Here is a 26,894-nt window from a genome sequence, read left to right on the forward strand (position 1 = left end):
AGCACAAAGGTTGTGTGTTCATAAACAGGGGTAGCCCCGGAGCACGCCTGCCTCACTGGGCGCTGCCCCTTCTTTATATAGTAAGAAGTTAGGCATTTACAGACATGCGCACAAGCGCTCATATTTCATAATCACTTACAAAGCAAATCTATACTAGTGAAAAGTTACAATATCTGGTATGTGGGTGAAAGGCTACAATATCAAGGAGAAATGCGCGCGTGATTACTTCTATAAAAGGAAATGTCAAGTTTGCTGTGCAGAAGCAGATTTCATCTGGGAGACAAAATGGATCCTTTAGTTCAGTCTGGTCTCCACAACATGAACAAACAACACAGAATAAAAACCCAAACTACAGAACAAAAATATTTATTAGAAATGTCAGCATGAAACATTAGCTGTCATTAGACAGGAAGGCAACAGTGAACAAATCTAGTGTCAATCAAAATGGGGTGGTCCGACTAATCGATTCTAGCGTGGTCTTGTATCCATTATCCTTCAATAGTTCAACACACTCCGAATGCTGTAAAGAAAGCAAATAAACGTCAGTAGGTGGTAAAGTTATGGAGACTTGGGTCTTAAATGGGAACTTGAGCGCTTCCCAGGGCCCCCAAACCATTACCATGTGTGTTTGCTAGCAATAAACCATTTGTTTTAGGCTGCCGTCACACTATCAGTATTTGGTCAGTATTTTTCATCAGTATCTGTAGCCAAAACCAGGAGTGGGTGATAAATGCAGAAGTGGTGCATATGTTTCTATTAGACTTTTCCTCTGATTGTTCCTCTCCTGGTTTTGGCTTACAAATACTGATGTAAAATACTGACCAAATACTGCTAGTGTGACGGCAGCCTTAATGTTTGCTGCATATGTAAAAACAAAAACTTTTATAACTGCGGTGGCGATTTTCTAAGTGGTGGTAGCTAGTCGTGGGGGTATTGTTTTTCCCAGACTAGGCAGTGGTGATACAGTGCTCAACCAGTTGTTACTGCCGACATAGCAAATGACATGGCAGGCTGTGTCCAATGTCACCGATGAAGCCTGGCTGCGTACATCCAGCTTAACGTGCATGGTTGGCAGAGATCTGAAAAGGGTCACTGGTGATGCCACTCTTACAATCATGTTACATCCACAGGGACATGACGTTATTAGTGGAATGACTTGCCTGGGAAAACAATGCCCCCACGAATATTCACCCACTAATTATATTCCAGCCGCAAGGATAAAAAAAAAAAAAAATGTTGTTTGTTATATGCAGTATTCAATATGACTATAAAAAGCTATTTATAAAGTGTATAAGGCTAATAAATACATGGTGGCTTGGGGGAGGGGGTCTGGAGAAGCTCTCAACTTCCCTTTAAGACAGACACCGAATGATCTATCATGCACAAATAATAATAAAACTAAAAAGCCCTTATAAATCAAGTCCTGTCCTATAATTCTCGCTCTGGATCCTCAGTTCTATCTACTAAATGTATTTCCCATGTTCACTGGTGGGATAGCTAACAGATTACTCCAGCACATTTTAACATCCGCATGACAACAGATTGCTTCCGTTGCAATCTGTTGTCATGCGGATGTTAAAATGTGCAGGAGTAATCTGTTAGCTATCCCACCAGTGAACATGGGAAATACATTTAGGAGATAGAACTGAGGATCCAGAAAAAAAAAAAACTTATTCCCCTTCTGTATTCGGCCTATATGCTAGAGTCAAGGACACCAGACACGTAGAATACTACATAATAAGGCCGATATGTCCATGACACGGGATCTTTGGGACACCTACTGGGCTGCTCATCATATGTAGAGATTAGAATACATTATTTCCCCTCCCCATCTGTCCACTTTCCCTGTGTCTGTCCTTCCGTATCAGAAATAAATGGAACCGGTGATGTTACCACCAGGTTAGGAAATTCTGTGTAGCAGCAGAACAACAGGGGTTAAGGAATCTCTCTATGGTTTTCCACTTACCTCTTCCCACAATGCATCAGTTCAAAAGCTTCATTAATTGAACTGAATGGCAAAGTGTGAGTTACAAACTCATCAACTTTTATTTTTTTAGCCATGTATTCGGAAACCAACTTGGGGACACTGTCTACACTTTTCCAACCTGCAAAAGGAAACAATTTACCATAAAATTTTACATTTTATATAAAGTGTCGCCCCACACGGTCCTGCCTTTACATTTTCCAGCACTGATGTTAAAGGGACACTGTCACCTGAATTTGGAGGGAACAATCTTCAGCCATGGAGGCGGGGTTTTTGGGTGTTTGATTCACCCTTTCCTTACCCGCTGGCTGCATGCTGGCTGCAATATTGGATTGAAGTTCATTCTCTGTCCTCCATAGTACACACCTGCGCAGGGCAAGATTGCCTTGTGCAGGCATGTACTATGGAGGACAGAGAATGAACGTCAATCCAATATTGCTGCCAGCATGCAGCCAGCAGGTAAGGAAAGGGTGAATCAAACACCCAAAAACCCCGCCTCCATGGCTGAAGATTGTTCCCTCCAAATTCAGGTGACAGTGTCCCTTTAAGCAACTCGTTTCCAGTTATTCTGGTGAGAACTTCTGGGTCCCCATTTCCCCCCTCAGGGCATATTCACATGCTTCTGTATGCGGCGTACATGCGGCCTGCGTACCTATCTTTAACATTAGGTACGCAGTTCGTGCCGCTGTATGCGGATGCTTCCGCATGCGTCGTTTTGATGATGCGGAGAAAAAAAATTGCTACAAGCTGCGTTCTACGCTGGTCACCGCATCGTCAAAACGACGCATGCGGAAGCATCCGCATACAGCGGCACGACCTGCGTACCTAATGTTAAAGATAGGTCCGCAGACCGCATGCAGAAGTAGGCGGAGCTAGCGGCAGAGGTGCGGCCGAGGGCAGGGCTACACGGAGGAAGTTCGCAGCCGTCCGCAACGCTAATGTGAAACCGGCCTAACCTGTACAAGTCAGAATATATGCAAAAAGACAATTTGGAAAAAAAAAAAGTAGGTTAGGAAGTTCTACACATAGAAACAGTAAAATGACTGATAACAGCCATCAGTTTGTTTACAGCCTAAAGTAGCCAAGAGACGTCACCCAGAAGACTACTGTAGAGGAGTCACAAACCTAATCTGGGGTAATCAGATTTAAACATGAACTAAAGGTACTGTCACATTAAGCGACGCTGCAGCGATCCAGACAACGATCCCGATCGCTGCAGAGTCGCTGGAGAGCTGTCACACAGCTGTCGTCGCTGGACTCCCTGCAGACATCGCCGATTCAGCGATGTCTTCACTGGTAACCAGGGTAAACATCGGGTTACTAAGCGCAGGGCCGCGCTTAGTAACCCGATGTTTACCCTGGTTACCAGCGTAAACATAAAAAAAACAAACACTACATACTTACCTTCTGCTGTCTGTCCTCCGGCGCTCTGCTTCTCTGCACTGACTGAGCGCCAGCCGGAAAGCACAGCGGTGACGTCACCGCTGTGCTCTGCTTTCCGGCTGGCCGGCGCTCACAGTGCAGAGAAGCATAGCGCCGGAGGACAGACAGCGGAAGGTAAGTATGTAGTGTTTGTTTTTTTTTACGTTTACGCTGGTAACCAGGGTAAACATCGGGTTACTAAGCGCGGCCCTGCGCTTAGTAACCCGATGTTTACCCTGGTTACCAGTGAAGACATCGCTGAATCGGCGATGTCTGCAGGGAGTCCAGCGACGAAATAAAGTTCTGGACTTTCTGCACCGACCAACGATGGCACAGCAGGATCCTGATCGCTGCTGCCTGTCAAACTGAACGACATCGCTAGCCAGGACGCTGCAACGTCACGGATCGCTAGCGATATCGTTCAGTGTGAAGGTACCTTAAGTGAAGATCCACACATCACATCACATCTGATATAAAACAGGTAACAATCGGCAACCGGGCATCTTCCTACAAAACCTACGGTATATTATGGCACAAACATTTACATAAAAAAAAATCCCATTTAATATTTAACAGGAAGTAGAAAAACATACAAATGTCAGACTCCCAAACACAGTACACAAAGACCCCTAAAACCAATAGGGACATTACTGTTCTGCTCAGTATATAAGACACGCATGAAGTGATTAGTAAAAAAAATTGTTTATTAATGTCCAGAAATCGGCGCCACACTAATTGTGTAAAAGGAATGTCGCACAGCACACCAATGGGTTGGTCCATTAAAGCTACAGCACAACCACCAGTAGAAAAAAAGTGTGCATTTTTTTTTTATTTTATGATGCACATTCAAAAGGAATTGTGTGGTAGAAAAAAGGCCCTATAATGCCTACATTTAGAATTTTTGAGGAGGTGTCAGACTCAAGAAAACAGATTCCTAAAATAGCCCTAAACTAATGTCAACCAACTAATATTGCGCTGGGCCACAACGCTACTCTCCATTTTCACTGGACGTCAGAACATAGTGAGAACCACAGTGACGTCCTGTGATGGTGAAGGAAGGTGAAGTGGCTGCTGATGCACAGTAACGTAGTGATAATTAAGATAACAGGTATTACCATCATACACTCCTCAACAATGAAATTGAAACAAGAAAAAAAGTCATGCAATTATGGAATTCAGAGGATGGATGGGCATCTTAGGGCTATGCAAAGGATTAAAAAATGGAAACATTTTCAAAACATCTCAACTCATTCAGTATCAAGTGTTGGAGCCAGAGAGGAAATTTCTGCCACACTGAATGCACTTAAGCATGCAAATCATCAAGATCAGCTGCTGGCAGCTACAAATGTAATTACAGACCAATCACGTCCCAGATATGTTTGATGGGAGACAAGTCCAGAGACACTGCAGATCATTGTACTAGGTTTGGACTATGCAGGCTATTCACAGTAGGGCGAGTGACATGTGGCACTGATGTGATGTTGAAAAAGAAAAAGGATCTAGGTGAATTTTTGAAGGTAGTAAAGGGAAAACTTTTCTTCATATCAGAGGCCTGAAAAGGAATATCATCAAGATAGGGCTCCTTCACAGTAAAGGCTAACACATGGGCTCCTTCATTGTAAATGGTACATAACCTGGACTTAGAAACAATCCCCCTACCAATATTTTAGCCACAGGGCTCTAAGGACTGAATTAATGTGGGAGATGGATCTGGCAGCTATTCTGACTGTATCAGGAGAGGAGTCAGCCAAGAAATCTGCAGCCTTTTGAATGACAGCAAGAAACTAAATACTTAAGTACTAAACTAACGGTTCTATCCATAAGATTAGATCTGCAGCAGTGCATGTACTCGGGTTTATAAACAGAAGCCTCAGATTCCCATGCACTCCTCAGGAAGCTTCCAGCTTTCCCATCCATAGATTATTTGATGGGGCTAATGTCATGAAAAGGGAGAGAAGATTTTCTAGAGAGATTAGAAATAGAGACAAGAATTTACGGAGTTAAGTCCCAACAATCAGACTCATGGGATATTTATGCTTAATGCTCTTGAGTATAAAACCAGTGTCAGTTTTTCCCAACTCCCTCCTAGGCTTCCTTCACACATCCATATAAAAATACGTATGAGAAAAAACAGTACCAGTGTTTTCCATTTGTGTGCCCATTTTTACAATTAGTGAATCAGTGTTTTTCCGGTATGGATAAAGAAAAAAAAAGGATTAACAAAGCTTCTCCTATACTTTGCAATGTTAAAACATGGAACGTACAAGGATGTCATCCATGTAAAGTACATTTTTCACGGACCCATAGACTTGTATTGGCCCTTGTCATCCGTGCTGTCAGAGAAAAAAAAAACATGTTTCTATCTGGCTTTCATGGACACATGGTTCGTGTAAGAACAAGAACATGTGAATAGCACTACAGGTTAAAATGGGTACGTGCTGTATCCGTGTAAAAGAGGGATTTTTGGTACTTACCGTAAAATCTCTTTCTTGGAGCCTTCATTGGGGGACACAGGACAACCATGGGTGTATGCTGCTGCTGCTAGGAGGCTGACACTATGCAAAAAAAGGAAAAGGCATAGCTCCCCCCTGGCAGTATACACCCACCGACCGGCACCAAGTACCTCAGTTAGTGCAAAAAGCAGTAGGAGAAAAGACAGAACTGATAATAGAAAAAGTACCAACTCAACTAGGGCTTCCAGGCCCCAAATACGGTACCAAAACAAACAAGTAGGGAGGGTGCTGTGTCCCCCAATGAAGACTCCAAGAAAGAGATTTTACGGTAAGTACCAAAAATCCCTCTTTCTTTATCGCTTTATTGGGGGACACAGGACAACCATGGGACGTCCAGAAGCAGTCCCGGAAAAGGGTGGGTAGAAAGGAAATGAGAAAAGGTCTCAGGTCGGCCGGTGTGCGACCGCCGCCTGCAGTACCTTCCTACCAAGACCTGCATCGGACGAGGCTTGGGTATGAACCCGATAGAACCTTGTAAACGTGTGCAAAGACGACCAGGCTGCGGCCTTGCAAACTTGCAAGGCGGAGGCCTGGTGGCGGACAGCCCAAGAAGCTCCGACAGCTCTGGTGAAGTGAGCTCGCACCCCCGGAGGACGTGCCTCATGAACACGGTACAATTCTGAAATTGCCGAACGAATCCAGCGCAAGATAGTGGATTTAGACGCTTGAAGGCCCTTCCGACGGCCTTCGGAAACGACAAGGAGAGAATCGGATTGACGGAAAGGAGCGGTTCTAGAAAGATAGACCCGAATGGCCCTGACCACGTCAAGCTTGTGAAGGGACTTCTCCAAGGGATGAGTCGGAGAAGGGCAAAATGATGGAAGGACAATGTCCTCGTTGATGTGGAAAGCCGAGACCACCTTGGGAAGGAATTCGGGAACCGGTCTAAGAACGACCTTATCCTGATGAAGAATCAGGAAGGGGGAACGACATGACAGGGCTGCCAGCTCAGAGACCCTCCTGATAGATGTAATGGCAATGAGGAAGGCGACCTTCCAAGAAAGAAGGGAAAAGGACACGTCATGAAGAGGCTCAAAGGGAGCAGCCTGAAGAGCACCAAGGACCAGGTTAAGGTTCCAAGGGAGGACGGAAGGGAGGGAGTGTGGGGAGGGATAAGCCCGAATCGAGACCAGACTGGAGGAAACCGAGAAGCTCCGGAAGAGAAAAGGACATTGGAAAAACTTCATTAGTTTCACACGACCGGAAGAATGCTTTCCAGTACCTATGATAGATACGGGAAGACGCCGGTTTTCTGGCTCTGATCATGGTCTGTATGACCTGAGGAGAGAGACCAGAGTTCGTCAAGACTGCGGCCTCAACAGCCATGCCATTAAACTCAGCGACTGAGAACTCTGGTGGTAGAGAGGTCCCTGCGAGAGGAGGTCTGGGCGATCCGGGATTCTCCAAGGAGTGTCCGCGAGCATGTTTACGAGCTCGGCGTACCCCGGCCGCCTTGGCCAGTCCGGCGCTATCAGTATGACTGGAATCCCTTCCAACTTGATCTTCTTAATCACCCTTGGAATCAAGGGGAAGTGTGGGAACAGGTAGGGAAACCGAAACTGGGACCATGGAATTACCAGAGCGTCGTGGCCGACGGCAAGAGGGTCCCGAGATCTGGCGACAAACTGAGGGACCTTGTGGTTCATCCGGGACGCCATAAGGTCGACGTCTGGCGTGCCCCAGCGGTGGCAGATTTGATCGAAGACTGCGGGGAGGAGAGACCACTCGCCGGCTGCTAGGCCCTGGCGACTGAGAAAGTCGGCTGCCCAGTTCTCGACCCTGGGGATATGAACGGCTGATATAGCCGGAACGTGGCGTTCCGCCCACCGAAGAATCTTTGCCGCTTCTGCCATTACTTGGTCGCTGCGAGTCCCGCCCTGGTGGTTTAAGTACGCCACGGCCGTGGCGTTGTCCGACTGTATGCAGACGGGAAGATTCGTCAGAAGAGACTGCCAGTGGATTAGCGCAAGGAAGATTGCCCTGATCTCCAGAAGACTGATGGGAAGGAGAGCTTCCTGGGTGGTCCAACGGCCCTGAGCCGTGTGCTGTTGGAAGACTGCTCCCCACCCGAGAAGGCTGGCATCGGTGGTGATGACCTGCCACTGAAGGGGAAGAAATGATCTTCCTCTCAGGAGAGAGGAGGACAGCGTCCACCAGGTTAGGGACTGACGGACCTGGAGAGGAAGGTGGACGGGACGGTCCAGGGAGTCCAAAGACCTGTTCCAGGTGGATAGGAGGAATAGCTGGAGGGGGCAGGTGTGGAACTGGGCGTAAGGAACAGCCTCCATGGAGGCCACCATCTTTCCCAGGACTCCCATGCAGAACCGAAGCGACTGGGGAGCTGGGCGTTTGAGAAGGCGGACCGCCTTGAGGAGCACTGAGAACTTGTTCTCTGGGAGGAACACCATGCCCAGGAAGGAGTGTTGTTGGGACGGGATCAGGGAGGACTTGGTCCGGTTGATAATCCAGCCGAGACGGGTCAGAGTGTCCAGAGAGACCTGGAGACTCTGAGCACGGTCTAGACGAGAGGACCCCTTGATCAACAGATCGTCCAGGTAGGGGATAACGAGGATCCCCCTGGAACGGAGGAGAGCCATGACCGCCGCCATGATTTTGGTGAAGACCCTGGGGGCAGACGCTAACCCGAAAGGGAGAGCCGTGAATTGGTAGTGAATGTCTTCGATAGCAAACCGAAGTAATCTCTGACGCCGTACACAGATGGGGACATGAAGGTACGCATCTTGAATGTCGACCGAGCAGAGGAACTCCCCGGGTTCCATGGCGGCGATCACTGACCGCAGGGATTCCATTCTGAAGTGGCGAGGTCGGACGTGGCGGTTCAGAAGCTTCAAATCCAGGATAGGGCGAAGAGACCCGCCCTTTTTTGAGACTACAAAAAGGTTCGAGTAGGACCCGGAAAAACGTTCTTTGGAAGGAACGGGAACTACGACTCCGGCGGCGACCAGAGACGTTACGGCTTGAAGCAAGCCAGGTAAATGGGATGGTTGCTTTGGGGGACGAGAGAGAAAAAAGCGATTTTCCGGGAGGGTCGAAAATTCGATCCTGTACCCGTAGGTAATAATCTCTCTGACCCAGGCGTCGCTGATCACTGACAGCCAGGTGTCTTTGAAGAGAAGAAGCCTGCCTCCCACCCTGGAAAGACTCCCAGGTGGGGGCGACCCGTCACTTGGAACGGTATCTGTTGGAACGAGGTCCAGAAGACCTGGGAGGTGGAGCCCTGGATCTCCACAAGGGAGCTGGCTTGTAAGAGGGTTTTCTACGTTCACCCGTGGTAGTAGGTCGCTCTTGTTGCGATGAGGAATCTCAGGCTGCAAACGGGCGAAATGTTCGAGGACCCTTTAGGTTAAAGAAGCGTTTTGGCTTGGACTGGGGGAGAGAGGTACTATTGCCCCCAGTCGCGTCTGAGATAATTGGATCCAGACGAGCACCAAAAAGCCTGGAACCCTGAAACGCCAGGTTGGTGAGAGACTTTTTGGAAGTAGCATCTGCATTCCATGCTTTGAGCCAAAGAATGCGGCGAATAGCGACAATGTTGCTGCTTGCCCCAGGCCGAACAGGCTGCTGCATCTAGGGAGGCAGTGAGAAGGTATTTCCCTGCGTGGTTAATCTGGTCTGCGAGGTCAGCCAGCTCGGTAGGGGAGGCCGAAGCCAAAATGCCCCGACGGAGGATCTTGGCCCAGGCAGAGATAGCCTTAGCCACCCAGGTGGAGGCAAAGCTGGGACAGAGGGAAACACCCGTTGCCTTGAAAGCTGACTTAGCCAGTGCCTCAGTTTGTCTGTCCGATGCATCCTTAAGCGATGCGCCGTCCGGTAAGGAGAGAACCGTCTTGGAAGAAAGATGGGAAATCGGCGGATCGACCTTGGGGGACTCAGCCCATTTGGAGAGAAGATCGGCGCTAAAGGGATAGAGCACGTCCAGATGTTTTCTACCCGAAAAACGTTTTTCAGGATGTTCCCAGTGTTTAGACAGGATAGAATCAAACTCATCATGGGTAGGAAAGGAGCGAGAGGGACGCTTCACCCGCTTAAACGAGACAGAGGAATCCTGGGGGGAACCTCATCTTGTTTTAGTTTGAGGGTTTGCGAGATAGCCGAAATAAGACTATCTACGACAGCCTGCATGCTAGAAGCCTGGTCTGAATCGTTGTCAGAACCAGACTGGGAATCCACATCAGACCCAATGTCCTCCTCCGAAGAGGGGAATTGGGAGGAGGAGAGAAGTTTGAGCTCTGCGGAGGGACCCGGAGAACCAGACGAAGAGCCAGACAGAGTTCTCTTTCCAGAGCGGCTGGCTGATTCGTCTCCCTGTGGTTCAGGGTCAGGGGCGGCCAACTCGCCATGGGGGACAGTCGGAGCACTGGTGGCTGAAGGAAGCTGTGGAAGACGTTCAAGCGCCTGGATCAGGGACTGAGAAACCTTAGTCAAATCAGAGACCGACTGCGAGATAGCAACGGCCCATTCAGGGGGAGGGGGAGCGCCCCCATCCCGAGAGTCAGAAGCTTCCTGCGGGGCAGACATGGCAAGAGGACTGCAGGACTGGCAGAGAGGCGACGATTGGCCTACTGACCACTTTATCTTACAACGAGCACAGGCGTAGTGAGTTATGGTAGGTTTGGTAGGGAAGGCTCCAGAAGAGTTGGACATAAGGATATTCTGCAGTACTATACTACAGAAAAGACTAAGGGGCCTACATTGGTATGGATAATACCGAGGGAGGGGCCAATATAGCGTCGCAATCCTACCGCACCACAGAGCAGAGTTGTCTGTGTCCCCGAACGCAAGATGTCTCCTTTGCACAGAGCTGCTGAAGCAGGAAGTGCCAGCAGTGAAGAAGGGGCGGTGCTGTGCTGTGAGGAATAAGCCAAGGCTCCTGATAGGGCCGCACCGAAAGGGAAGGGCGTGCCCCAGATGTAAGAGCCATCCTGAGTGGAGAAGGAAAAGAGCGCCCGAAAAAAGGGGCGTGACCTATCGAAGGGGCGTGGCCAGCCGCAGCTGTGAAAGTGAAAGTAAAAACGGCCAGGACTCTGTGTGAGAACGAAAGTGAAAGTAAAAACGGACGGGACTCTGTGTGAGAGCACTGTACATCTAGACAGGGGAAGCTACTGCTGCGGTGGAGCGGCTGATGAAGCGCTGGTACCTGCATATCCAGTTCCGCAGGTAGAGTGGGGAGAGAGGATCGTCCAGGGGCCCAAAGAGAGAGGGGTCGCTGGAAACGGAATGCTTCGTCCAGAAGATGGCCTCGACCCCAAAGACAAGGGGGAGGGTCACCGCTGGTGACCACCGTCTTCCTCTCAGTCCTCTCCGAGGAGAGGGGTGAGGGGGACCGTTTGGCAAGGACCGCCACCATAAAGACCCTGGAACACCTGGGAGGGTGACAGGGGATAATGTCCTGCCGGCGGTCTGAGAGCTGCGATGCAGACGACACCACACTGCTCGCTTAGACGCCCTCCTGGGAAGGCAGGGTGGAAGATTGCACCCTGAATGCTGTGATCTGAAAAAGAAAGCCAAAACGTTAATAAAAACAACAAAACCTGTAAAGGAATCAAGGTTAGCAGAGGATCTGAAGATCCAGGTCCGCCTCCTACAGACACTAAGCACAAACTGAGGTACTTGGTGCCTGTCGGTGGGTGTATACTGCCTGGGAGGAGCTACGCCTTTTCCTTTTTTTGCATAGTGTCAGCCTCCTAGCAGCAGCAGCATACACCCATGGTTGTCCTGTGTCCCCCACTGAAGCGATAAAGATAGACGGATATCACACGTACGTGTGAAGGAAGCCTCCTTACTCAGAGCAGCCACATTTTTTACTGATGCTTTCAGTCTTGGATGCTACCATAGGTGACTGGGACGCACCTAAAGCCCCGGACCTGCCTTCTTTATAGAGTGCACTCTAGCGTTAGATTGTCTCCATCCCTCCTCTTCCAATTAGCAGTGGAGTGAGGGACTCCTAACAGCAGTAACCTCATGGAAAGCAGGCTGCAGTGACACTTCCTGTGGCGCACTTCCATTTCCCATCAATGCTGGATTTCCCATTTCCCCTTGCATTACCCCACTTCCTGCAACATTATTTACATGCCGAGTCCTGCAACATTATCCACATGCCGAGTCACAGTGATCCTCCGTGTACCCCTCTGCCCAGAGGAAGTAAGGATGTGAGGTCAGCACAACTTAGGCTAGGAGAGATTACTCCTTACCCTCATTAGGGATGACAGCCATTCAAAGGACTCAGCGTCCTAGGACAGGGAAAGTGGGTGGCTCTGCCTTTTCATGCCTGCAGATTACTTGTCCTAGAAAGTAGGGCCTCTTTTGCGGAGCTGCCATGGAGGATGTGAAATTTTTTTTTTTTTATCGTTTGAACATCATTAACATGTCTGCCGATAACTCCATGACTTTTCCTTCTTGGTGTTGTAATGTCAGTGTTGAGGAGCGTAGGACAGTCTCCTTTTCTAATGGTGGTTGTGCTGTACCATTAATGGACCACATGGTACCATTTGTCAAGTTCCTTTTGCACAAAGACAAATTGCTCTGGGCATCTAGCACCCTTTTACTATTTGCCAGATAACTTTTTTATACTCAGCAGAGTAGTAGGGATCCCTTTATTGGTTTTAGAGGTCTTTGAGAGTCCATCATTTCTATGTCTTTCTACTTCATGTAATAAAGACTGTATTCTTGGCATTTTATATGAAGACTCAAATGTTCCAAAATATAGAATTGTATTGTATTGCTCAGGTCCTATCTTTCTGATGTATTTTTTAAGCTGCTAAGGTGAAGAGTATCCAGAATGTCAAAATGGCTTTTCTCACCTCCAAAAGCCGTTCCTTTCCATGTGCGCCCGGTGACCAGCTGAAATGGTCGGGTTGCAATCTCTTGTCCAGATGCTGCTACTCCAACAATGACACTTACACCCCAGCCTTTGTGACAAGCTTCTAACGCAGCTCTCTAAAATACAAAAGACAAGGCTGTTATCGAAAAACAGCTCCCTACAGGCCAACTGTACACAATCTACAGTGCCAAGAACATGGGGTTACGGTACACAGAACTAAATTCATATTTTAATAGGACCATGAAAAATTTTGCTCTCTGTTAATACTTGTCAAACGGAGGTAGACCTCGCTGCCTAGGAGTGTGAAAGTTGTGATCACTTCTGTCAAAACTGTGCAGAACCAACATGTCCTATCTGTGGATGGAGCAATCTCTGCTTTAAACGAGCGATCAGCTCTTCATCTTTTTCTGCAAGTTTGGCTCGGATTTCAGCCTCAGTTTAAAGGGCCACTGTCATCCCCCACCAGCCGTTATAAACTAAAAGAGCCACCTTGTGCAGCAGTAATGCTGCATTCTAACAAGGTGGCTCTTTTAGTTTTTTGTTCATGTATTCCCAAAATAAAGCGCTTTGAAACTTATCCAAAATACCTATCTTTGTCCATGGAGGCGGGTCCTCACTCCCCAGCTTGAACCAATACTCTGCCGTCACTCAAATCTTCAGGGGCTTTCGGCACCGCCCCCTCCGTGCTTTTTTTGCTTCAAAACAGGCGCCTGCGCTGTGTACAACTGTGTGGGGCAGGCGCAGTAAGCTCTGGCCGTCTGACGTCCCAGCCAGGCTTGCAGACTGTGCCTGTGCGGCCGCCCTGCCTATGAATCCCAGCCCCGCACTGTGCATAATGCATAACACACTGCGGGGCTGGGATTCCCAAGGTGGCTGGCCGCACTGTCCGCACACGTGCAGTCTGCAAGCCTGGCTGGGACTTCAGACGGCCAGAGCTTACTGCGCCTGCCCCACACAGTTGTACACAGCGCAGGCGCCGGTTTTGAAGCGAAAAAAGCGCGGAGGGGGCGGCGCCGAAAGCCCCTGAAGATGTGAGTGACGGCAGAGTACCGGTTCAAGCTGGGGAGTGAGGACCCGCCTCCATGGACAAAGAGAGGTATTTTGGATAAGTTTCAAAGCACTTTATTTTGGGAATACATGAACAAAAAACTAAAAGAGCAACCTTGTTAGAATGCAGCATTACTGCTGCACAAGGTGGCTCTTTTAGTTTATAACGGCTGGAGGGGGGTGAAAGTGGCCCTTTAAGGAGAAACAAGGAGATTAGGGCAGATACATCTCTTATTTGAGAAATCCTGCAACAAGTTCCAATAAAGCAATATAAACTATAAGGATAACACACTTTCTCTCTTTAGTTCCAATTTAGTAGTTAAAAATCCATGATGCAAACTAAAAGTGACAAGTGCAAGTAGCTTACATGTACTGAGAGCTCCATATGATCAAAGTGTGTATCCTCTTAATATATTTCAGTCATCATATTATACAGCACTGTGCACTTACAATTCTTCATTTTGTCTTACTACCCAGATAATTCTGCTGTTTTCTCTGCTCTATGTAGTATCATCTCCCTCTTCAACTCCTGACCCAGCTGCTCCCCCCATAGACTTTTGCTGTGACTCATGCCTCATACAGGGAAAATTTCCTTCCTGTTCCTACATAGAGCATAGAAGGAATCAGCTAGTCCGTTTTTAATCAAGTAATGTCATAGAACTAATAGAGTAGAGAATAATTAGCTGGGTAGAAAGGCAAAATGAGCAATTGTAAGTACAAAGAGCTATATAATATGATGACAGTAGTATAATAAGAGGATGAAATAAATGTGACGGTAATGCTTCTTTAACAGTGTTTGGAGTACGCTAAACATGTAAGCTACCTGCACTGCTCACTTTTACTTAGTATGATGAATTTTAACTACTAAAATCCTAAATAAATATCTTTATGCTGTATGGTTTAAAGAGTCAGATAAATCCTATTTTATGAAAAGCTATTCCTTGCATAAACACTTAGCATTTTAAATGTAATACATACATTACATAGCATTACATTTGGATAGTAACTCATGAAAGGAATTCTTAAAATAAGCTTTGCTTATGGCCAAGATATCTTCAATTACACCAATCATAAAGTAGCACAATGTTTGATAAATTTGGAACATCTTTAGATGAAATACTGTATTGAGGTCATGAACAGTTTTTCCTATTTTACACCTCCGCCCAACTGTAGTGAATAGCTTTACTTTCTTACGACCATTTAATAAATCTCAATTCAAAATTCCCTCCATAGTAACCTTTGTTGGAAAAATGTCTTGATCCCCGATCTCTGTTTAGAACAACAACCTATAGTTATCGATGTGTTTACTCCAGTTTTTGGCGTAAAATGAGTGTAAAAGGGGTGTGTATAGTCCAAGGTCTTCAAGTAGCAAATGAGTGTGATCAAGTTTGCTAATCTCTTTTGCAACTTTTTTCTTTAATCAAAAATGGCAAAAAAATAAAAAGCAGATATGGTCCCACTGGAGATGCAACTTAAGCCGAATATATTAACATGCACATGACCTTTTGTCCCTACTAAAGCTATTAATCTTGTGCCAAGTTCTACAACTATACTCTCCAGTTTTAAGATACGCCATTAATAAGCGTGAGTAGCAGAGTATTGCATAGAGAACCCTGCTCGGCCTAGTGACTAGCTGGAAATTTGGGAACAAATTACCTTTTTTTGGAATAATGTAATAAAAAGTCTTGACGACAGTTACGTGGTATAATACAAGGTTTCACGAGGTCTGCTAGAGTATGTACTGAACTAACATCTAGTTTAGCAGGTAGCAATAAAGAATACCATTTGATTGACTATATAGTTACCATAACTCCAACATTTCCTATGCACTCGAAGGAGTAATCCACGCCTCCATCAGTCATGTCCACCAGCACTTCCTGGATCGGCTTGCTGTAGTCCGAGGGACTAATACATTCAGTAGCTCCAAACTCTTTGGCCTTTTCAAACTTGTCCTTGTTCAGGTCAATTCCAATAATGCGCTTAGCACCGGCTACTTTACATCCCATAATGACCGCAAGGCCAACCCCTCCTACGCCAAATACTGCACAGGTAGAACCTGGCTCCACCTGGTATGTAAAAAAACAAAACGTAGAAGTTATTGAAATATAGCACAAAATTACAGTAAAATTTGAAAGCCCAAAAAGAAAAATATATGGTGCAGCATAGCACACAAGAAATGTAAAATGATAACTGAATGACACCTTTTTTTTTTTTTTTCAATGACACCATTCATTTTACTGCATCGTGTACTGAATAACAGGAACAGAATTCTAAGTGGAGTGAAATGGCGAAATTTTTTCGTTTTACAGCATTCACTCTGCGGTAAAAGTTACCTGGAAAACTGATTTGACACATTTCTGTGATTAGGACATCAACATTTTTTATTTTATTTTAGTGGTGAAAAAAACCCAAACATTTAGACGTAAGAAAACAAATTTTATTTTCAATCAATCATTTTCTGAGACCCATAATGTTTTTAGTTTTCCATCAATAGAGCAGTAGTGAGAACTTTTTTTTTTGTGGGGCAAATTTACATTTTAATGGATAACATTTTGGGGTAAATTTGACATGTTGATCACTTTTCATTGCTTTTCTTTTTTTTTTTTGTTTTAAGGCAGTTGCAAAAAATGTACAAATCTGGAATTTTAATTTCTTTGTGCATTAGGGCGTTTATTAATCGGGTTAATAAATGAAATATTTTGGAATATCAAACTTTTTCAGAAGCGGCGATACCAGATATACATTTTTTATCTATTTTTAAAGGGAGCGATTACAATTTTTAGTTTTTTTTAAATAAATTTTGTTACTTTGTCCCTTAGGGGCCTGAAAGTTGAGATTGTCTGATCACAAACTATATTGGGCAATACATACAGGTCCTTCTCAAAAAATTAGCATATAGTGTTAAATTTCATTATTTACCATAATGTAATGATTACAATTAAACTTTCATATATTATAGATTCATTATCCACCAACTGAAATTTGTCAGGTCTTTTATTGTTTTAATACTGATGATTTTGGCATACAACTCCTGATAACCCAAAAAACCTGTCTCAATAAATTAGCATATTTCACCCATCCAATCAAATAAAAGTGTTTTTTAATAACAAACAAAAAAACCAACAAATAATAATGTTCAGTTATGCACTCAATACTTGGTCGGGAATCCTTTGGCAGAAATGACTGCTTCAATGCGGCGTGGCATGGAGGCAATCAGCCTGTGACACTGCTGAGATGTTATGGAGGCCCAGGATGCTTCAATAGCGGCCTTAAGCTCATCCAGAGTGTTGGGTCTTGCGTCTCTCAACTTTCTCTTCACAATATCCCACAGATTCTCTATGGGGTTCAGGTCAGGAGAGTTGGCAGGCCAATTGAGCACAGTAATACCATGGTCAGTAAACCATTTACCAGTGGTTTTGGCACTGTGAGCAGGTGCCAGGTCGTGCTGAAAAATGAAATCTTCATCTCCATAAAGCATTTCAGCCGATGGAAGCATGAAGTGCTCCAAAATCTCCTGATAGCTAGCTGCATTGACCCTGCCCTTGATGAAACACAGTGGACCAACACCAGCAGCTGACATGGCACCCCACACCATCACTGACTGTGGGTACTTGACACTGGACTTCAGGCATTTTGGCATTTCCTTCTCCCCAGTCTTCCTCCAGACTCTGGCACCTTGATTTCCGAATGACATGCAAAATTTGCTTTCATCAGAAAAAAGTACTTGGGACCACTTAGCAACAGTCCAGTGCTGCTTCTCTGTAGCTCAAAAGTGGCTTTACCTGGGGAATGCGGCACCTGTAGCCCATTTCCTGCACACGCCTGTGCACGGTGGCTCTGGATGTTTCCACACCAGACTCAGTCCACTGCTTCCTCAGGTTCCCCAAGGTCTGGAATCGGTCCTTCTCCACAATCTTCCTCAGGGTCCGGTCTCCTCTTCTCGTTGTACAGCGTTTTCTGCCACATTGTTTCCTTCCAACAGACTTACCATTGAGGTGCCTTGATACAGCACTCTGGGAACAACCTATTTGTTGAGAAATTTCTTTCTGGGTCTTACCCTCTTGCTTGAGGGTGTCAATGATGGCCTTCTTGACATCTGTCAGGTCGCTAGTCTTACCCATGATGGGGGTTTTGAGTAATGAACCAGGCAGGGAGTTTATAAAAGCCTCAGGTATCTTTTGCATGTGTTTAGAGTTAATTAGTTGATTCAGAAGATTAGGGTAATAGGTCGTTTAGAGAACATTTTCTTGATATGATAATTTATTGAGACAGGTTTTTTGGGTTATCAGGAGTTGTATGCCAAAATCATCAGTATTAAAACAATAAAAGACCTGACAAATTTCAGTTGGTGGATAATGAATCTATAATATATGAAAGTTTAATTGTAATCATTACATTATGGTAAATAATGAAATTTAACACTATATGCTAATTTTTTGAGAAGGACCTGTAGTATTGTAATATATAGTGTAAGTCTTGGTCGCCTTTAAAGCTCAGCATATAGCAAAGATATCGGTGACTGGGGCCTTCAGCATGCTCCTGGCTGTCATAGTATCCAACTCACACCGGCTGTGACGTCACTTAAATGACACCGGAAGTTTAAATTAATACTCGGCTCTGGGTGCTGCTCTTAGTGACAGATTACGGCTATTCAAAACAGCCGGCATCAGCTAGCTTTCCCAGCCCATATCCGTACAAAGTGTCCCAGACTCTGCTTAGAGGACCTCCAGCTGACTCTTAAGGTACCTTCACACTGAACAACATTACAACGATAACTATAGCGATCCGTGACGTTGCAGCGTCCTGGATAGCGATATCGTTGTGTTTGACACGCAGCAGCGATCTGGATCCTGCTGTGACATCGCTCGTCGGAGCTAGAAGGCCAGAACTTTATTTCGTCGCTGGATCACCCGCTGAATCGGCGTGTGTGACGCCGATCCAGCGATGTGTTCACTGGTAACCAGGGTAAATATCGGGTTACTAAGCGCAGGGCATTGTAAATGTAAAAAAAAAACACATACTCACATTCCGGTGCCTGTCAAGTCCCCGGCGTCCGCTTTCCTGCACTCCTCCTGCATCCTGTGTCAGCGCCGGCCGGCCGTAAAGCAGAGCACAGCGGTGACGTCACCGCTCTGCTTTATGGCCGGCGCTTACACAGGATGCAGGAGGAGTGCAGGGAAGCGGACGCCGGGGACGTGACAGGCACCAGAATGTGAGTATGTGTTTTTTTTTTTTTTTTTTTTACATTTACAATGGTAACCAGGGTAAACATCGGGTTACTAAGCGCGGCCCTGCGCTTAGTAACCCGATGTTTACCCTGGTTACCCGGGGACTTCGGCATCGTTGGTCGCTGGAGAGCTGTCTGTGTGACAGCTCTCCAGCGACCACACAAGGACTTCCAACGATCACGGCCAGGTCGTATCGCTGGTCGTGATCGTTGGAAAGTTGCTGAGTGTGACGGTACCTTAAGTTAGGATTATCCCCGACACAGCTATACCCATTATGTATACTTTCTTTACTTTTGTTTTGCACAAAAACTGAGTTTTTAGTGGCAAAAATTTTTTTTACGCTATTTTCCTTTTCGAACTTTGGTTAGCCTGATTGCCATAACAACCATTGGCACGTCACGATTAGACCGTGGGGGGTCCAATGGAGTGAAAGAGAGCCCCCTCCTTATCAAAATCAGTTTTTCAGTGCCCAATCTCACTTTTCAGTAAATTACATGGCAAAATGAACTATGAAATTGAAAACTACATCTTGTCCAGCAAAAAACAAGAAGTCACATGGCTAGACCAATGGAAATATAAGAATGAAGGCTTTAGGAAGAGAGAATTAAATTACAGAAGGAAAAAAAAGCAAGTAATCAACGGGTTAATGCATACATCGCTCATGATATACGATTTTGGGCAGTCTTAAAACCTGATGTGAATGTATCCTATATAATAAAGCTATTGTGAACAGGGCCGATCTGATTACCTTGGCAGTGTTCAGAGCTGCTCCATACCCAGTGGCCACCCCACAGCCCAGCAGGCAGACTTTGTCCAGAGGAGCAGAGTCCTCTATTTTAGCAATCGAGATGTCAGCAACAACGGTGTATTCAGAGAAGGTGCTGGTGCCCATGAAGTGGAAAATCTGCTTTCCTTTGCAGGTAAACCTGCTAGTACCATCAGGCATGAAACCACGGCCTTGGGTTATCCTGTAAAAAGTCCCATAATATGATGTTACCTCATAAAAACAGTAAGAAATTACATAAAGCAAATACATGTATAAGGCAGAGTTCACATTAGGTGTTTTTGCGGCTTTATTTATGAAAATTTTCAGCTGCGTTTTACAGTACCACCAAAGTCTATGAAACTTCAAAAATCTCAAACACAACTTGCTTTTTTTGTCATCAGGATTTTGAGCTTTGCATGTTCTTTGCACAATGTGCATTGAAATTAATCCTAGATGGAAAAAAAAAGCACCAAACACACAGGAATCAGTTTTTGCTGCGCTTTTTTGTGCCAAAACCTGATTCTATAGGTTTTTTTCCCAACACTAAATCAGTATGCACAAGAGACATCGCTAGCATGCCAAAAAAGCAGCAAAAAAAAAAAAGTTCAGCTTCTTTCCTGCAGAAAAAAAATGCTGATAAAACGCCTAGTGTGAACTTGCCCTGTGTTTAAACATACCGTATATACTCGAGGATAAGCAGAGATTTTCAGACCATTTTTTTAGGCTGAAAGTGCCCCTCTTTGCTTATACTCGAGTCATTGTCCCAGGAGGGTCGGCGGGGGAGCAGCGGCTGTGACATACTCACCTGCTCCTGGCGAGGTCCCTGCATCTCCGGTTTCCGAGCGCTGATAGCTTCTTCCAACATTGAGCGGCATATTCATTACTGTAATGAGCGGTAACGGTGACTGCTCAACGCTGGAAAAAGCTGTCAGTGCCTGCAGACCGGAGATGCAGGGACCTCGCCAGGAGCAGGTGAGTATAATGGGGAGGGGGAGCACTGCGTGATATTCACCTCTCCTCGTTCCGGGTGTTGCTCCGTCTTCCGTGTCCTCTGCAGTGACGCTCAGGTCAGAGGGTGTGATGATGTGGTTAGTCCGCGCCCTCTGCCTGAACGTTAGTGCAGAGGACGCAGAAGACACAGGGGCGCCAGAACGAGGACAGGTGAATATTGCAAGTGCCGGGGGCCTGAGCGACGAGAGGTGAGTATTTTTTTTTTTTAATCGCAGCAACAGCATATGAGGCAAATATCTTTATGGAGCATCTTATGGGGCCATAATAAGCATTATATGGGGCCAATGTGTCTATGAAACATCTTATGGGGCCATAATCAGCATTTGTGCAGCATTATATGGGGCAAATGTTTATGAAACATCTTATGGGGCCATAATCAGCATTTGTGCAGCATTATATTGGGCAAATGTGTCTATGGAGCATCTTATGGGGCCATTATTAACATTTGTGCAGCATTATCTGAGGCATATTTTAAGATGGAGCATCTTATGGGGCCCATCATGAACTGTATGGAGCATTATATGGGGCTCCTGATTCAATATGGATATGATTCAATATGGATATTCAAAAACACTTAAACTACTGATGTCTCAATTAATTTTACTTTTATTGGTATCTATTTTTATTTTCGACATTTACCGGTAGCTGCTGCATTTTCCACCCTAGACTTATACTCGAGTCAGTAATTTTTCCGAGTTTTTGGGGGCAAAATTAGGGGGGTCAGCTTATACTCGGGTCGGCATATACTCGAGTATATACGGTACTAAGACGCCATCAATGAATAAGAAAACAAGTAGTCACAGTGATTCAAAGGCATACAAAATTACCTGATCTTCTGACATAGGTTGGTTTTGGGGTTCAAGCAAAATTTGCATTCGCCACATTGAGGGATATAAAGAGGAATAACTCTGTCTCCTGAAAATATGGCAAAATACAAGACATATAAAAGAAGTTTGGTAATTGTATTAATAAAATTATCTTACTGTGTGTCCACAGATTCTGGGTCATCACGAGACTAAAGCCTGCATTTTCCCCAATTCTACAGACTCCTTTCTATCCATGTGTACAAACTGTCTCTTCAGAGAGGAACTCTATAGCGCTTCCTATTGGAAGTAGCAGTCCTAAAAGTCAATATCGACCCTTGTCATGTGACAGGATCAAAGCCATACCAGAATCTCAATTTGCAGACATGTTTCATAGCGTATTTAACTTACCAGAGAAGCATTCCAGGGCAAGAGGTCACCATGCTATGGGAAGGGTATAATGGGCATCTAGTACCCATCAGAGATTGGGGGTTACCTGGTGTAGACAAACCACATCAATAGAGGGGCGCCCTCTGCTTTGCTCTTATTATTATTATTATTTATTGTTATAGCGCCATTTGTTCCATGGCGCTTTACATGTGAGGAGGGGTATACATAATGAAAACAAGTACAATAATCTTAAACAATACAAGTCATAACTGGTACAGGAGGAATGAGGACCCTGCCCGCGAAGGCTCACAATCTCTTGAACTATTATCTAGAAGAAAAAGCTACACCTAAGAGCAGCTTGTCCTCCAGAAACAGGACAGTCAGTACATGCCACCAATGGAGCAGCGCTTCCACCCAGGACTGGGAATGTTATGTCCGTTACTGGAATTCCAGGCTCAGCTCATAAAATGCTGATGCATTATTGTTTTCCTTTGTGTGACGGATGCCAGACACATAATGGAAGGCTCACACTCGTTTTTTACCTTAGTGGTGCGGTCACGATTTGTAGGATATTTGTGGACGTGACCCCTCTGCAATGTGCAGGCGCGCCCAATACATGAATGACCTGGGCACACGCACTCTATATCTCAAGACTTTTCTACCTTCCTAGGGTTAGATATTATGTGGATTTCTACTTACCGGCTTTAACTCTTGTAACGCCTTCTCCTACGCTTTCTACAATCCCAGCTCCTTCATGGCCAAGAATCACTGGGAAACATCCTTCAGGGTCAGCACCACTTAAAGTGTAGGCATCAGTGTGGCATACAGCCGTGGCCACGATCTGCGAACATCCAGCAGTAAGGCAATAAACTAACATTTATGGCAGCTTATTCCTGTCTCACTCCTATAAAGGCAGAGGGCACTATACAAAGGGTTACCTTAATGCGCACTTCATGAGCTGCGGGTGGTGCCACCTCTACGTCTTCAATTGACAGAGGTTTTCCTGCCTCCCAGGCAACTGCGGCTTTACACGTAATTACCTAGAACAAGAAATAACCCGATATCTTAGGCTGGGGTCACATGGTGAGGGTCTCATTCATGTGGTGGCTGTCATATGACTACTTCACAGTTACAATTTGACTAAAAAATCTTCACTCACACTGCACCAAAGTCATCACCGATGGTAAGGATGTGTGTGACTTGTGCCCAAAAAGCCAACACGTTCATAATCCCAGGCTTATGTCACAAGTCACACCATGTCACCCATCCAAAGTACCCCCAGCTTTAGATACAGACCAAACTGAGGGAGCTGCAAGTAATGTCCACATGGCATTCTGCCTCTCCAGTCATTTTTAGGGAGAGACAAATGTAATAAGTCATCTATTGTAGCAGGAATGCAAACGAAAAAACGGAGGCACTGGTGCCTCACTGGTCCATCAGGGCTCTGCTTTCGGGAAAGCAAAAAATTCTGCTCACAACATTTTTTTTTTCAATTAAAAAAAAAAAAAAACCCACAACAAGAAAAGAATACCCCATAAATAACGGGATCTGGCAGCAGTTTCAAGGCTGAATGTGCCGTAAAATCCACAGAATTTTGTGGAGAATATCCTCAGCAGATGCGCACCACATGGACATACCCTAAAAGCAGTACAGTACTCCAGCAGAGTTTTTTACTGCGCCACTGGATTGGGGCTTTGTATGTAATTCCCCTGCCGCCTGTCTCACTCTCCTGCCATCACCTTCATCGTTTTCAACCGTCGCTCCCATCAGTCTACAGGGAAAGGTGACCGGCCGGCAGCTCCAGTGTTTCATGGAACGAGCCGGAGGTCGTATTTCACATCAAGTCTATGTGAGCCTGGCTCTGGTGCTCATGGACTTGCATTTAAAGTGCCACTCCAGAAATGAAGAAAAAAAAACAGCTGGAGTGGCGCTTTAAAGCCAAGCTCAAACAAGCCATTTTTCCTATCTAAAGCGCCAAATGCTGTGGTGGTTTACGAGCAGATTACACATGTGATTTATCCAAAGTACATGTATAGCCATTGTCACCAGGACTGTCCCTGCACAGCGCACCGGCCATTGTCACCAGGATTGTCCCTGCACAGCGCACCGGCCATTGTCACCAGGACTGTCCCTGCACAGCGCACCGGCCATTACAGCCAGGACTGTCCCTGCACAGCGCACCGGCCATTGTCACCAGGACTGTCCCTGCACAGCGCACCGGCCATTGTCACCAGGACTGTCCCCGCACAGCGCACCGGCCATTGTCACCAGGACTGTCCCCGCACAGCGCACCGGCCATTGTCACCAGGACTGTCCCCGCACAGCGCACCGGCCATTGTCACCAGGACTGTCCCCGCACAGCGCACCGGCCATTGTCACCAGGACTGTCCCCGCACAGCGCACCGGCCATTACAGCCAGGACTGTCCCCGCACAGCGCACCGGCCATTATAGCCAGGACTGTCCCCGCACAGCGCACCGGCCATTATAACCAGGACTGTCCCTGCACAGCTCACCGGCCATTATAACCAGGACTGTCCCCGCACAGCGCACCGGCCATTACAGCCAGGACTGTCCCCGCACAGCGCACCGGCCATTATAGCCAGGACTGTCCCTGCACAGCTCACCGGCCATTATAACCAGGACTGTCCCCGCACAGCGCACCGGCCATTACAGCCAGGACTGTCCCCGCACAGCGCACCGGCCATTATAGCCAGGACTGTCCCTGCACAGCTCACCGGCCATTATAACCAGGACTGTCCCTGCACAGCTCACCGGCCATTATAACCAGGACTGTCCCCGCACAGCGCACCGGCCATTATAACCAGGACTGTCCCTGCACAGCTCACCGGCCATTATAGCCAGGACTGTCCCTGCACAGCTCACCGGCCATTATAGCCAGGACTGTCCCTGCACAGCTCACCGGCCATTATAGCCAGGACTGTCCCTGCACAGCTCACCGGCCATTATAGCCAGGACTGTCCCTGCACAGCTCACCGGCCATTATAGCCAGGACTGTCCTTGCACAGCTCACCGGCCATTATAGCCAGGACTGTCCCTGCACAGCTCACCGGCCATTATAGCCAGGACTGTCCTTGCACAGCTCACCGGCCATTATAGCCAGGACTGTCCCTGCACAGCTCACCGGCCATTATAGCCAGGACTGTCCCTGCACAGCTCACCGGCCATTATAGCCAGGACTGTCCCTGCACAGCTCACCGGCCATTATAGCCAGGACTGTCCCTGCACAGCTCACCGGCCATTATAGCCAGGACTGTCCCTGCACAGCGCACCGGCCATTATAACCAGGACTGTCCCTGCACAGCGCACCGGCCATTATAACCAGGACTGTCCCTGCACAGCGCACCGGCCATTATAACCAGGACTGTCCCTGCACAGCTCACCTTCCCCGCAGTGTCCATTCTGCACTCTGTACTTGCTGTGCGGCGGCGCCCTGCCCCTTCGGCACAGACAATGTGCAGTACCGTGAGCGCCCCCTGCCGCACGGAAGGACCCGAGCACGTCATATAGTGCTGCAGGTCACGGGTGTGCTCTGCGCAGACAGATCTGATACAGTCTAGTCGGAGGAAATCACAGCTGCACATGGTGGTCACACACAGAAGAGACCCTTGTGAAAGGACACTATGTGGGCCCTCTGCTGTCCAATGTCTCCCCCTAATGCACTGGAGGTGGCAGTGGCCCCTGTGCAGCTGTACAGCTAATACACTGTGTCCCTCTTGGCATTTGAAAGATACAAAATTACCAGAAAGTCAAAAGATCATTTATTTTCCTTATTACCAAATTTTGTGCTGTAACCACGATGTTTCCCTTTGCCTGAGCCATGTATACGTTGTGTGCCCCGGCGCTGCGGGTGTGACTCCACAAGGCATTTTCACTAGAATTCTGGCCTAAAACCGTACGTCCTATCTTTAGGCTTTGTGCACACGTTGCGGATTTTGCTGCGGCTCCGCAGTGTTTCCGCAGATGCGGATCCGCAGCAGTTTCCCATGAGTTTACAGTACAATGTAAACCTATGGGAAACCGAAAACGCTCTGCACATGCTGCGGAAAAAAACGCGCAGAAGCACAGCATTTTATTTTCCGCAGCATGTCAATTCTTTGTGCAGAATCTGCAGCGTTTTTACATCTGCTCCAATAGAAAAGTGCAGATGTAAATCTGCAGCGGAATCCGCAGTAGAAAACACGATAAATCCACAGGAAAAAACGCAGCGGTTTTGCCCTGCGGATTTATGAAATCCGCTGTGAAAAAATCCGCAGTGGACCATTCTACGTGTGCACATACCCTTAGGCCATGTTCACATGTTCAGTATTTGGTCAGTATTTTACCTCAGTATTTGTATCCAAAACCAGGAGTGGGTGATAAATGCAGAAGTGGTGCATATGTTTCTATTATCCTTTTCCTCTAATTGTTCCACTCCTGGTTTTGGCTACAAATACTGAGGTAAAATACTGACCAAATACTGATAGTGTGAAAACGGCCTTACCGAACAGAAAAAGGAAGAAATTCCACGTAGCGCTACTCAGGCTGCGGCGGGTTTTGAGCACGCCCCTAGTCACCACCAAAACACACACATGCTGTATGCCCTTTCTACCCTGGCACCAGGGCTGCCAACTTTTGATTTTTTCAGGACTGTTTATAAAACAAAATCACGCACAGACTATATTTTTAAAGACACATTGCAAAACCATAATAAATACTATGATTAATAGTGATACATGGCTACAACCCATAATCCTGAAATGTAGACATCAGCTACAATCACTTTTATCTGTAAAATGATAATTACACATAAAATTATATACGTTTCAGCTTAAAAAAATTAGCAGGGGAGAATGATGAGAGTTAGGCCGGCGTCACACACAGCGTAAAA

The 26,894-nt window shown here is 46.4% G+C and overlaps 1 protein-coding gene across 1 annotated transcript; it reads right to left on the minus strand.

The window, feature by feature from the left end:
* Positions 1-350: 350 nt before the first annotated feature.
* LOC138655653 (alcohol dehydrogenase class-3) lies at positions 351-25,550 on the minus strand. Its single transcript, XM_069743612.1, has 9 exons — positions 25,408-25,550; positions 22,944-23,045; positions 22,705-22,846; positions 21,640-21,727; positions 19,784-20,003; positions 15,613-15,873; positions 12,741-12,876; positions 1,967-2,105; positions 351-520 (listed from the first exon to the last, which is right to left on the minus strand). Exons 1-9 carry the CDS (start codon positions 25,528-25,530, stop codon positions 496-498), a joined length of 1,236 nt encoding a protein of 411 aa, XP_069599713.1. The 5' UTR covers positions 25,531-25,550; the 3' UTR covers positions 351-495.
* Positions 25,551-26,894: the final 1,344 nt, after the last annotated feature.

The sequence above is a fragment of the Ranitomeya imitator genome, chromosome 1, assembly GCF_032444005.1.
Source record: "Ranitomeya imitator isolate aRanImi1 chromosome 1, aRanImi1.pri, whole genome shotgun sequence".
Taxonomy (NCBI): domain Eukaryota; kingdom Metazoa; phylum Chordata; class Amphibia; order Anura; family Dendrobatidae; genus Ranitomeya; species Ranitomeya imitator.

What these genes read in the sequence shown, in the direction of transcription:
- LOC138655653 (XM_069743612.1), bottom strand. Translation starts at nt 25,530, where the DNA reads ATGACGTGCTCGGGTCCTTCCGTGCGGCAGGGGGCGCTCACGGTACTG. An exon ending in CAGCTCTGAACACTGCCAAG is followed by an intron (nt 15,874 to 19,783) that starts GTAATCAGATCG and finishes TTTACATACCAG; the next exon opens with GTGGAGCCAGGTTCTACCTG. An exon ending in TAGGAAATGTTGGAGTTATG is followed by an intron (nt 12,877 to 15,612) that starts GTAACTATATAG and finishes TTTGTATTTTAG; the next exon opens with AGAGCTGCGTTAGAAGCTTG.